We start from the raw sequence: 11,916 nt of genomic DNA on the forward strand, positions 1-11,916 counted from the left end.
CAAGATAATGTGGGCTCAGACATTTTGCAACCTCACACCGACATTCTCCAATAATTGTACCTCCAAAGGAACTCAAAAACGCCTGCCCTTAATGATGGCTCCTCTCTGTCCCCGGTTGCCCGGCCATCCGGCTCTTCCCATCCTTCCAACCGTTTCCTTTCCTCGTCTCCCTTCGACAAAGACTTTTATAGCCTCGTTCGCATAAAACGGCAACCTGCACCCATTTCTTCGCCAATCATCCCTTCTCTCTCTCTCTCCCCTCAGAAGAAGAGGAAGAAACCGAAGAAAGGGCGGAGGTTTAGGGCTTGTAATGCAGCAGAATTCTCGAGTTCTTGGATTGCTTCCGCCCTAGGGTTTTTGCTCCTGAGGGTGGAGAGAAAGATGCGTCCCTGCTTTGGGCGGAGCTGCCTCGCATTCCTCCTCAAGTTCTTTAGCTTCTTGCAGACATTCGTCGGTGTATCGATCTTGATCTATTCGGTATGGGTGCTAAATAGCTGGAACCGGCAAGGGCTTGGTCTTGATCTCGAAGGCCTCCCGGCTCCTTGGTAACGTTCTTCTATCATGACTTTTTTGATCCGATTTGTTATTCTATAATGTTTAATTGAGGGATTGATTTCTCTCGAGGAAAAAAAAAAAGAAAAAAAGAAGAGGGATTTTGATGAATGGGGATGGATTAAAAAGTTGTTTTCTCTTCGTTGTCTATGACCTTTTTGTTTGGACTAGTTATTCCGTCCTTGTTGATTGAGTAATCGGGAGATTTTTTATTTAATGACAAGATTGCAAAAAGAAGCCATCAGTATTCATTGATGAATGGGACTTCGGTTCTTGCGATTGATTTCTTAGTTCTTTGTATATCTATCTTTTGTATTTTGTTTTGGAATAGTTGCTCTTTCTTTAGTGGGTTTCTTGATTCTTGATTTTTGGTGGCGGGGCAGGTTTATATGCGCTATGATGGCTGTCGGGGTTCTGCTGTGTCTGGTTGCTTTTACTGGACACGTTGCTGCTGGGGTTGTCAATGGTTGCTGCCTCTGTTGTGTATCCTACACATTCATTGTTGTATCTTTTGATCTCAGTCTTAATTTTCACACAACCAGCTTGAATCTGTAGAAAGATACTTGCTTGATGCTTCTTGTGTAGCCCAATGGATCGAAAAGGTGCTACTTAAAATCAGCTAAAACTTAAGAATATTTTGGAAGTTGGATTATGTAATTGTTTCGACCATATATTTGGAAGGAACTTACTGAGATGGAATCATATGCTTTTCATTGCCTTTCCCTTCCCATAATCTTCGTTAGATTATGTTGCCAGCATACTTCGCGACTTATGCTTTTACCCTTTCCTCTTAGGCGGTAAGATTGTTCGTCTTTTCATGTTCTTGTCATATAAATGGTTTCTTGCAGATCATTTCTATTGGTAGATGCTAGATGAATGATTTTAACATTTTTTACATTGAATTTTTAGTCTTCTAATTTTCATGTCTTTCTTTATTTAAAATATTTTACATAGACAAGTGCTGTTTAATCCTTTTTATTCCATTTTATTATAAAGTTAAGAGCATAGTCACATAATTGATATTCAAGGACTTATTTGAAAAACACAGAAAGTTGGATTTGAAAGATACTGGTAGAATTACGTGAAATTGTTATGAGCTCCTGAAAGAAACAAAGAAGAAGAAATAACAAAACTTGATAAGCATTTGAATAAAAAGGAAGAACTCAAAGTGGCATGAAAAAAACTTCTGAAATGACGCGTAGATGGTCACAAATGATTTATTTTTCACTTGTCATTAATAAAAACCTATTTTTAGATTGAGTGGGATATTGGGGAAAAAGTGTAGAATTAAACGTGATGAGTGATCAAGCATGTTTAGATAATGTGGCAGAGATGTGTCATATAATTAAGAAAGCTCCAATATTTCCTTAAGTGGCTTCATTTATGATCTTTTAAAGTGATTTAGAATTCAATTACAAATGTTCGGATAATTAAGGTCCCATTGATGGAAATGTTCCATGTTTGAAAGTAATCGACGCTAATTTGTCCATTGAATTTTAGACCAAAGCTTTGAGAAGAATTTTAAGATTGTCGGAAGAGATGTGTGAGATGAGATACAATCTTTGAGAGGGGAAATTTGAAACTGATCTGCCAAAAATTGAATATATACCATGGCTTAAGAGAAACAGGAATCAGACAGAAACTTTGGCCAATTTAATATAAAGAAGTTGATAGATACACCAAATTTTTCCCAATGGGAGAAGTTGCAAATAGAGGTTGTAATACAATGATGTTTTGAGGATAAGAATGAGGTCTGCAAGGAGCTTGAGAACTTCATATAAGGAAGCATTTAAGTGGTGATCAAATCTGATTGACTGCAAACTGAAGCATCTATCATGATCCAATTAATAAATGCATTAAAAAGAAACCTTTTCTAGGGGCAAAAGAGGCAACAAATGCAAGATAATATGGAACTTAGCCCTGGTCTTGTACCTATCATGTTCTTTGAATGGTCTTTGAATGGTCTTAATTTACTGTATGACAGGTTAACCTACTGTATGGAGACATAACAGGTAGATTTGATAACAGGTAAACCTACTGTATGGAGAGTGCACCATTCATGGGCTTTGTGGTAGATTTTATTGAAACTGTTTCACTTGCTTCATTGAACCAATGGGCTTCTGTTAAGGGTTAATTGATTGCTAACAACTTTTTTTGATGGTTATCAGTCATTGAGAAACGGTGCAAAGGAAGGGGAATTTATCTTATAAACGAGGTCTTTGGACATGTAAATCAAGATTTCACATAGTTTTTTTCTTGGAAAAATGGTCTCCAGTTGTGAATGATCAAATGGGTGAAATGACATTATGATCATCAGACCTTAACTCTTGTTTTTGTAGATAATGGATATCTTAGCAATGAGCTAATGCGCATATAGGAGTAAAAGTGTGGAGTCCTTTGAAGGTTCTGGGTGTACTTAGCTGGTGACTTAATTGTTCATTTAAATGATACCCTTCTATGCCGTGATTCCAATTTTTATAAGCAAAGATGGGATAGATCAGCCCCTCAGGTTTGCTTGAAATTTTTATGAAGAGTGATAGGCTTGAACGTTAGTCATTACAAAATTATGATATTGCTACATGGATGGACATTTGTAGGCCTCAAATAGCTGTAGATTTAATGGGATGTAAAATCTCTTTGGTTCGAGCCACCCAAAAGGATAAAAAGGACAGGTGGCTATCAGGATAGAAGCTTAATGCTGTCATATGAAGTGGGGGAGTTGCTTTATTTTAGTAGCATTCCTGTTTGCATGTCAAATTTTAGCCTCTAACTTCGGTTTTTGCTAAATTAAGGGTATATGAAGTGGTCTCTTACGAACAAGAGTAGAGAAATTTGATTTGGCTGGGGCTTCTGTCTGGTCAAGGTATCTTAAAGCTAGGAAAGATCTTGGTATTGGAGGCTGCTGGAAGATATTGTGAAGACCAAGGTATTGAAGAAGGTGCTGTAGGAGAACAAGTAGGATGCTTGAGTGGTTGCTCTTCTTTCATGTGGCCAGAGAGGCATTTCTAGAAAGAACGGAAATTTTCACATAGGTTCGATATAGGAAGAGAGATGGAACAAGGTTTTGTTTAGACATGGAATAACTTGAGATAGAGTTCTAATTATTGGACTTGTTTCGTGGGCATCTGATCATCACAATGTGGTTGCAGCATGGATTTTGAAAGTCAGAGGGGTGCTGGTCCTAAGTGCTTCATCACCCAAATGAGGAGGTTTCTGTGAGCAATCACGTATATAGCTTTGCAAGATCTAGGGAAGGTAATTGATAAATGAAGAAGGAAACAAAGGTGAAATTTGGGTTGGTTTGTTCTTTATGTAACCTTTTAATGGATGGTGGTGCACAATATGCTTGCAACAATTGTATGCACTCCCCATGGGGAAATGACTGTCTTGATGATTGACCACTGGGCATTCATTAATGTCATTGGCCACGTTAAATTGTGAACATGCTTTTCTCATCATTGGGGTAAGTTCTGATATGTCATTCTGGAAAATATACATCGTATGTTCTCCCACCACATAGTATCAGTGTGCACAAAATCTCACCACCTATGCAATTCATTGGAAAAAAAATCTGCACCCATAGTACTAATTCTTCATGAACTGATCAGTTTTTTTTGTAGTCACACAGCTTCACTTTCCATATTCTTTCGAGCACACAACTTGTGGTTCATCTTCAAATATAACCTTATTTAATTGCTTTCGTATCTTCACTTGCTAATATTATCTGCTATTTCACCACATATTATGCATCTAGTCTCTTCAAATTGAAAGCAATTATCAACAGATTGCTGTTTTTCTTTTCCCCCTGACAGAACCTTTGTATGACCTGCTGTACGGCCATGCAAACAATTCATTCTCATCCAAATGTTGACACAAAATTGATTACATTCTTTTGTCTTCACCTTGCGGGAAGGCTTGCTATGCTGGTCCCGTATTAGATTGCATCAAGTTACCTGATTCACATGGGTTCAAACACGTTAAACCTGCCAATATAAATCTCATTTATATAATGTAACATAACAAATTAAATTGTATTCATCAACTCATTCATTTTGACTTAATTCTCATCTTGGTTTAGCATGGTACATGCTCTATGTTACACTGTGCCACCTTCTATCAGCTACTCTGTGTTGTCCTTATCAGAAACAACAACGTGACCAGCTTCTTGTCACTTGTAACTAGCATATGTAAAACATGTTGCACTGCCAAACAGGTTTTTCAATGTCCAGTTGAGAATTCTGTGGACAGAGTACAACTTCCTCAATATAATGTGTCACACCTGCTATGCTGGTTGGGGCAAATCTTGCCGGGCGTTATGGCTCGGCTTGTGTATGGTTATAATAAACAACCAGAAAGTTCTATGTTTTCTTTTATTTTGGTTTTGTGAAAGTCGCTGTCAGCATTTCGTCTTGCTTTTTGATGTGTCAGTCATGGTTTTCCTGTTGAAAAAAAAAGCTGTTATGAAATTACCTTCATTGGATACAATGGTCTTTGGTTAGTGTTTGCTAAAAGTCACTGTTACTTGGAACTCAACTTTCATCTTAGTTTACCTTGACTTGGATCACAGTTTGCAGTATTGATTACTATACTCATTTTACTAGAAGCAGCTTTGGTGGGTGTTCTGGTGTTTGACAAACACTGGGAAGAGGTACATATCTGATCTTTCAACATTTGACAACAACAAGTTTTAATTTGACAAAGAATTATAGCGTCCATGTGTTGCTAATTGAATTCTGCTGCCTTATTAATTTTGCAGGATCTTCCATATGACTCTACTGGAGAACTGAAAAGCCTTTGTGCATTTATAGAAGAGAATATGGATATATGCAAGTGGGTTGCTCTAACTGTGATTGTTATTCAGGTATGCAGCTTTTTCTTATCTGTAAAATGTTTGTAACTGTTGATAGGTACTCCATCTCATTTGATGGACAATTGGTGTCAAGTGCCAGCTCATATGATGTTAGTGCAATGCCTGAAAGTTTTTTACAACCAATTTGTTAGATAATTTTTCCGGTTCACTATTTTATGGAGGTTGTTGTTGTCATCAATCAAAATTTTGGCTAACTCATCTCAGATCCACTAGGTTCCATAATTTCTGCTTTGATATCAGTTTAGTTCTAATGGTTTTAATGGGGGGATTGGGGAAGTAATCTAGTTTTGACTTTTGGTTGAGACATACATACATGCACATGTAATGCATGCTCAGAATATGCATGCATGAATGCATGCACGTGCACATCCATGCAAACGTAGGTAGACGATACACACAAAAATAGTGTGTGCTACCATGCAAGCATGCAGACAGGGAGACATGCATGCACAAAAGACAAGGCTTTCAAATTTTATTTGTAATTTAGGGATACATGCATGTGTAAAAGACAAGACTTTCAAATTTTATTTGTAATTTAATTAACATGCATTTAGTTGCACCATCTGAGCTTGTATCCACTTTTTCATGCTCTTAAATGTCTATGTTAATGTATTAGTGCTTAAGAACTTGCTGCAGAAAGGGAGCAATTGAGTAAAAATGCCAAAAATATTGTCAGCAAGTTTTACATTTTGTTACATGTCCTTTCTGTTCTATGTGCAGGCACTCTCCCTTCTTTTGGCAGTGATTTTAAGAGCCACGGTTCCTGCTAGAAGAGTAGACTACGATAGTGATGAAGATCTCATAGTTTCAACGAGGCCACTTTTAAATGCACAAGGTGGCCCGTCTTATCCTACAACCTCTGTTGACGGCAAAGGGTTTCACTCAGACTTCTGGAGTTCACAAATGAGACAGAAGGTACTTCATTGTTTTAGATTAAAGATTTTTCCTTGTTTGTCTAGCATTCTCCTAATTATGTTGGATGGTTAAAAGGGTCTGCAAACAGTAAAGGGTTGAGGATGTTGAGGTGGATCTGTGAGAGACTAGTAAGTGTTCAATTTCAGTAGATTAGAGAAGCATTGGAAGTAGCACCAATAGAGCACAAGTGACAAAGGACGACTGAAATGGTTGGCACATATGCGGCACTGCCAGATACAGCCCTGGTGAGGAATGATCTGAGATGAATGAAAAAGAAGGAAATAAAAAATGACTTGGATAGCATACTGATAGATAATTTGTTGGCAGTTCCTATTTTGTAAGGTCTGATCTGCTAGGATCAATGACAGAGTAGGTTCCATTTAGCCAATCGTTGGTTGATGGGATTAGTTTCCTTACCATTCTGTATACTTTAAATGATTTGCTCTTGCTTTCAATCTTCCTATGCGCTGCTGTTCTATGGCCCCCCCCCCCCCCCCCCCCCCCCCCCCCCCCCCCCCCCCCACCAAAAAGAAAAACCTTTTGAGTTCAAATTGAGCGGTCCTCAGCCTTGAAAAAAAAGTTGGACTAGACATCTCATTTTAGGAGATAGTACAAAATTAGAGCATGAATCTGTCACTCTAAGATCTGACTTGTATATGGATCATAAACATGGTTCTATGGAAATTAAAGCAGTGCTGCCTTCAGATACTCCATTGAGATCTCATGCTGCTTCTATAATTGTAAAAAAATAGACTTTGTGAAGTCAAGTTCCTGTATACCAGGCAGTTTGTATGAGTCTAATTTCCTGTTAAATAAGATGGCAGATAGCCTGTCACAGATTTACATTGATAAGTTGCCTATTGCGTAAGCAATGTGACTGGTGCATTTAATCCTATTTACCGCTCTCATTGTTTCTGTTTTGATTTGACATGGCTGTTAAGTAGTAATCTATTAGTTCTTAAGTTACACGTAAAGCTCAAAATTGCTAGTGGCAGTTGGTTTAAGACTTCACATTTAGGAGGACTTTGCAGGAATTTTTTTTCTTTTAATTCTTAAAATTTCTAACGATTGTTGGTCAGGAAGGTTATGACTCAGCATAGCAAAAGTGCTATTGACAGTTGGCAGACACTGATTTTTGTTCTTGGTAAAAATTTACTTTAAGCTACAAACAAATTGAGGTGAGAATTTAACCTGCAAAAATCTGGAGCATGTCTTTGTTATGGTCAAAGCCCTTTTCAAACCTCAGATGGGTGTGACTAGACTGCCCTTGTCAAAATGAAGGATCACCAACTATAACCAAGTAATTTGGTTACTGTATGAAAGGTTTTTACACTCTTATTTTTCTGCCTTTCAGCCATCTTTTGTTTGATCATTCCATTAACAGGCATGTTGAACCGACTTGAGTATTTAAGTGAAAACTCTTGCACGTGTCATGTGTCATGTCTGAACCCAGAGCGTAACAAACGCTGCATGCATGTATGGACCATACAAGCCTGCATGGCTGTAAATCATATCAAAGCAATAATAATTTCTTTTTTTTTTCCATCAAGAACTTATCCAAATGATTCTTACAATAGTTCCATAGTGATATAAGTCAACATTTCCTAACTATTAATATGAATCAAATAATTTATTCTAGCTAGTCTGACTAAAACTTCAATAACTGAAAGTATCTTCAAAAGAACTAGCGCACTCTCCAAGTCTCGAGCAATCATATATCCAAATCTGAAAAGCAGAGCAAACATAATAATGAGCTACACTAGCCCAGTAACCAACATAATACTCCGAAGTGGGGTCAAAACATGCCAAATAATTAGTTAAAAGCACAAAATATTGACTGAAAAATAAATCATTTCTCGAATAATGCATTTTTTTTAATATACTATTGTTTTCATAAAGAAATGCCGGAAACTCGATATCAAGCTTTGGCCATATAACCCAGTGGCATGATTAGAATACACAAAGTGCCAAAAACCACTATTATCAACCACGGGTGGCACGGTATCCAAATACCACTATTCTAATTATCGATGGTGTGGTGTTGAAATTAGTTTCTCACAAATTACAAGTCGATAGGGCCAACGAATAATTGTTATTGGTGGGGCCATATCATATCATAGTTGTGCTGAGAATGCATACTTATAAAACAGATTTTTCATAATTTGCTCAGTCACATTTTTCAGATTTCATAACATAGCACATAACATATTTTAAAATAATCATAACATTAACATGCCTGATCCGTTTAACTAAGTATAGAACATATATCATAATTATGATTTAATCAACTAATTATTATTTTACTAAAATTTTGGAAAATATACTTTGAAGCATTAGGTTACTTATCTCTTATCACTTTAAAGTTCCACTTTAGTTAGATGGGTCAGAAGTACCTATTTTAATATAATTAAAACATCATTAAATTCATCATCATTTCAGGAGTCAAGCGGAGTCAAAATTAAACACTACTGGAGAATGACCTCAAATTAGATCAGTCAGATGACAGTACCCGATTGCCTAGGTCGGTCCGGGCAAGGAGAATTTAACCGGTCAGGTGAAGATCAAAAGTAGTCAAATTTTAAAAGATCTAGCTGGGGCCGATGTAATGGGCCGGTCTACCGCCCGGGTACCAGGAGGATTCAATGTCTCCAAACTAGGTCAACTTGGATCCGAGCAATAAGGAGAACAAAGCACTAAAATCCCTAAGCATGTCTAGAGAGAGAAAGTTCCGTAGAGGAAGAAAGTCCTATAGGGAGAGTCCCATAGAGAGAGGTCCAGCAAGGGAGAGAATCTTAGTCCGAGTTCAGTCAGGGGTCGGTTTGTTTGTTAATGGCACAGTCAACCTGGTCGGTCAGGTAATAGTGCCTGGCTCTCCAGTTCGGTCTGGACTAGGAGAATTTAACTGGTGAAGATCAAAAGTGGTTAAATTTTAAAAGATCTAGCTGGGGCTGAAATGATGGGTCGGTCTATAGCTCGAGTACCGGAGCAGTTTAGGGTCTCCAAACTAGGTCAACTTGAAGCCGAGCAACAAGGAGAGTAAAGCACTAAAATCCTTAAGCCTGTCTAGAGAGAGAAAGTTCCATACAGAAAGAAAATTCCGTAGGAAATCTCGTAGGAAGAGAAAGTCCCGTAGAGAGAGTCCAATAAGAGAGAATCTCAGTCCGAGTTCAATTAGGTCAACTTGAAGCCGAGCAACAAGGAGCGTAAAGCACTAAAATCCTTAAGCCTGTCTAGAGAGAGAAAGTTCCATACAGAAAGAAAATTCCGTAGGAAATCTCGTAGGAAGAGAAAGTCCCGTAGAGAGAGTCCAATAAGAGAGAATCTCAGTCCGAGTTCAATTAGGGGTTTTGGTTTATTTGTCAATGGCACGGTCAACCTAAATCAATTAACATGTCTGGCCATGAATCAAGAGAGAAAGTTTGTAGAGAGAAATAAGAGGAAGAATAAGAGAGAGGTGGGAAAAAGAGAGAAAGGAGAGAGGAAGAGAGAATAAGGTCTCTCTCTCTCTCTCTCTAGCCAAGGGAAGAAGGGAGAGGGAGAGGGTGGCTGTGGTGGTGCCTCAAGTCAAAGGGACTCACGGCTGGCCAGCAAGTGGCTGGCGGCGACTAGCGGCCGACAATACCAAATCCACCAAAATAGGGGTTCCGACTTCTTTAACCGCGAGCATCGTAATGGCCGGAGCTCCGATCATGGTCTCCTGCCACTGCGGAGGGATTGGAGGAAAAGACCTCGAAGGCAAGAACCAGCGCCGGAACTAGCCGAAATCGGAAGAAAAAAAAACTTGTTTTTCGAAAACAAGGGAAACAGAGACTTTGCCCTTCTTGGCCAAATTCCGGCGATCACCAACCGAAATCAGGCTTCCAAGGGTCACGGAGGAGGGTAAACAAGAGTTATCCAAAGATTTTTGGGTTCTTATCTGGCTTTTCGGTGGCGCATGGCGGCGGCGGCGTGAACGACAATTGGTGTTCGGAGGAAAAAAATGACGAAATCTCCGGCGAAAAGCTCCGATCTGAAGGGATGGGGAGGAGCTTCAATAGATCGAAGACTAGGAAACCCTAGTCTCTGATAGAGTCCAAGGAGGAGGACTCATCCTCCTTCGCCGTGCTCCACCGGGGCTCTGCCCTGGTTCTTGTTTAGATGGGCCTTCGGACCGCGTTCAAAAGCTGGGCCGAGCCAACAGGCCAGCCCAATGAGGTTGGGTCTCACATCATGTACCTCCACAGTTGCCCTTATTCTATTGGTCCCACCCAATAAACTATGGGGTCCACTCATCGTTTTGGGAAGCTGTATGTATTTGCCATGTTCTTCACTTGCACAAGCATGTGGCTTTAGCACAGATCCTAGGTTAAACCTTTTAGCATAATTGAGCTTCAACTCCAATCTAACATGTTTGGTAGCATGGTATGCTATACTGGTTGGTACCGATACGGTATCGGTACGCCAGTGTCGGTATGCCTGGCATACCGCATACTGTATCGTACCGATACTCGGTATGCTAAGCATAGAGCTGTGTGTCGGGCCATCTAAGGTGAAAAGAGCTGAAGTAGCATGTTTGCAGCTACTAGTGCGGCACCGGTACGAGGTTTGGTACCGGTACGGCGAATCTTGTTCGGTAGTTTCTTGCATTTCAAATAGTGCCATAATTATAAGCTTCTATGCCATTGGAAAAGGGGAAAGCCATTGAATTGTGTCTTGTGGAGTCTGATTAGGGCCCGCGAACATTGTAATCACGGCTAGTGTTCCAATCTGTTGGCGATTTAATGAAAAATGGAAGTGCAAACGGTTTTTGTGAGATGCCCAAAGGACCCTGTTCTCGTCATATTCTTTAATGGTGTTGCCACATGGCCGTTATTGCAACATTTATTCCTTTTCGCACGTAACAAATTCACATGGTGAAGCTATATTTCTTTATTTAGTTCATCTGATGCACCCTTTCTTTTTGCAGTATGGCTTGAACCAGAGCAAGTTCTGATACAGTGGCATAGATCGAAAAGACATCAGTATCTGCAAATTGCAACAGTGACAGTGGAAGGCGATGCTCCATCTTGTAAGCGTTGAATACAAACCCATCAGTGTTTGCAGGCATCTTTTGTAGGTACAACCGTTTGATCCCTTGTAATAAAACCATTCTCTGTATAGCTGGGGGTGGTATCTGGGGCTGTTGTCTTCCGCGGGGCTGTAAGTATCATGCTGTATTTTGTCGTGCTGTTAAATGCTCATATATTAATGTCCGGGGTGTGGTTGGGACCTTTCGGTTGGTTGGTATCACATGATATGTTTTCTGAACATCGATGGGGCTGTCGAGAGTTCTGCATTTGACATAGGCCTCCAGAATAATTTCTGTGGGGCAGGGAAATGTGGCTGGCCTGTCTCTGGGACCATGGATGCTGGGGTTGTTGCAGGGACCCCTTTGAAAATCTCCCTTGTCTCCTAACAGATACCACTTGAACAGAATTAGAGATTTCGTTGCAGTTAACAGCATGCTTTTCGTGCGGATAAATCATAGACCTGGTTTCTATGTTCTCCAGTAAGTTTTATGCTACCAGCCTGTGGATGTTCTGGTGGAGGGTAGATCTCTG

The 11,916-nt window shown here is 39.5% G+C and overlaps 1 protein-coding gene across 2 annotated transcripts; it reads left to right on the forward strand.

Moving 5' to 3' along the window:
- The first annotated feature begins 16 nt into the window (after window positions 1-16).
- Window positions 17-11,623, forward strand: LOC103706973 (tetraspanin-18). Of its 2 annotated transcripts, none has more exons than XM_008791271.6 (6): window positions 17-545; window positions 936-1,035; window positions 5,120-5,200; window positions 5,309-5,413; window positions 6,143-6,337; window positions 11,283-11,623. In XM_008791271.6, exons 1-6 carry the CDS (start codon window positions 382-384, stop codon window positions 11,307-11,309), a joined length of 672 nt encoding a protein of 223 aa, XP_008789493.3. In that variant the 5' UTR covers window positions 17-381; the 3' UTR covers window positions 11,310-11,623. The 2 variants fall into 2 exon arrangements, with proteins under 2 accessions (XP_008789493.3, XP_008789494.3); XM_008791272.6 differs by lacking the exon at window positions 11,283-11,623 and adding an exon at window positions 6,413-6,792.
- The last annotated feature ends 293 nt before the right edge of the window (window positions 11,624-11,916 follow it).

Source organism: Phoenix dactylifera, chromosome 10 (assembly GCF_051530095.1).
Source record: "Phoenix dactylifera cultivar Ajwa chromosome 10, Ajwa_hap1_PhDact_Kaust_v1.1, whole genome shotgun sequence".
In the NCBI taxonomy this organism is placed as follows: domain Eukaryota; kingdom Viridiplantae; phylum Streptophyta; class Magnoliopsida; order Arecales; family Arecaceae; genus Phoenix; species Phoenix dactylifera.

Coding starts and splice junctions, on each gene's coding strand:
- LOC103706973 (XM_008791271.6), top strand. CDS start 382: ATGCGTCCCTGCTTTGGGCGGAGCTGCCTCGCATTCCTCCTCAAGTTC. Junction 1,036..5,119: donor ATGGTTGCTGCCTCTGTTGT/GTATCCTACACA, acceptor CTTGGATCACAG/TTTGCAGTATTGATTACTAT. Junction 5,201..5,308: donor TTGACAAACACTGGGAAGAG/GTACATATCTGA, acceptor TTAATTTTGCAG/GATCTTCCATATGACTCTAC.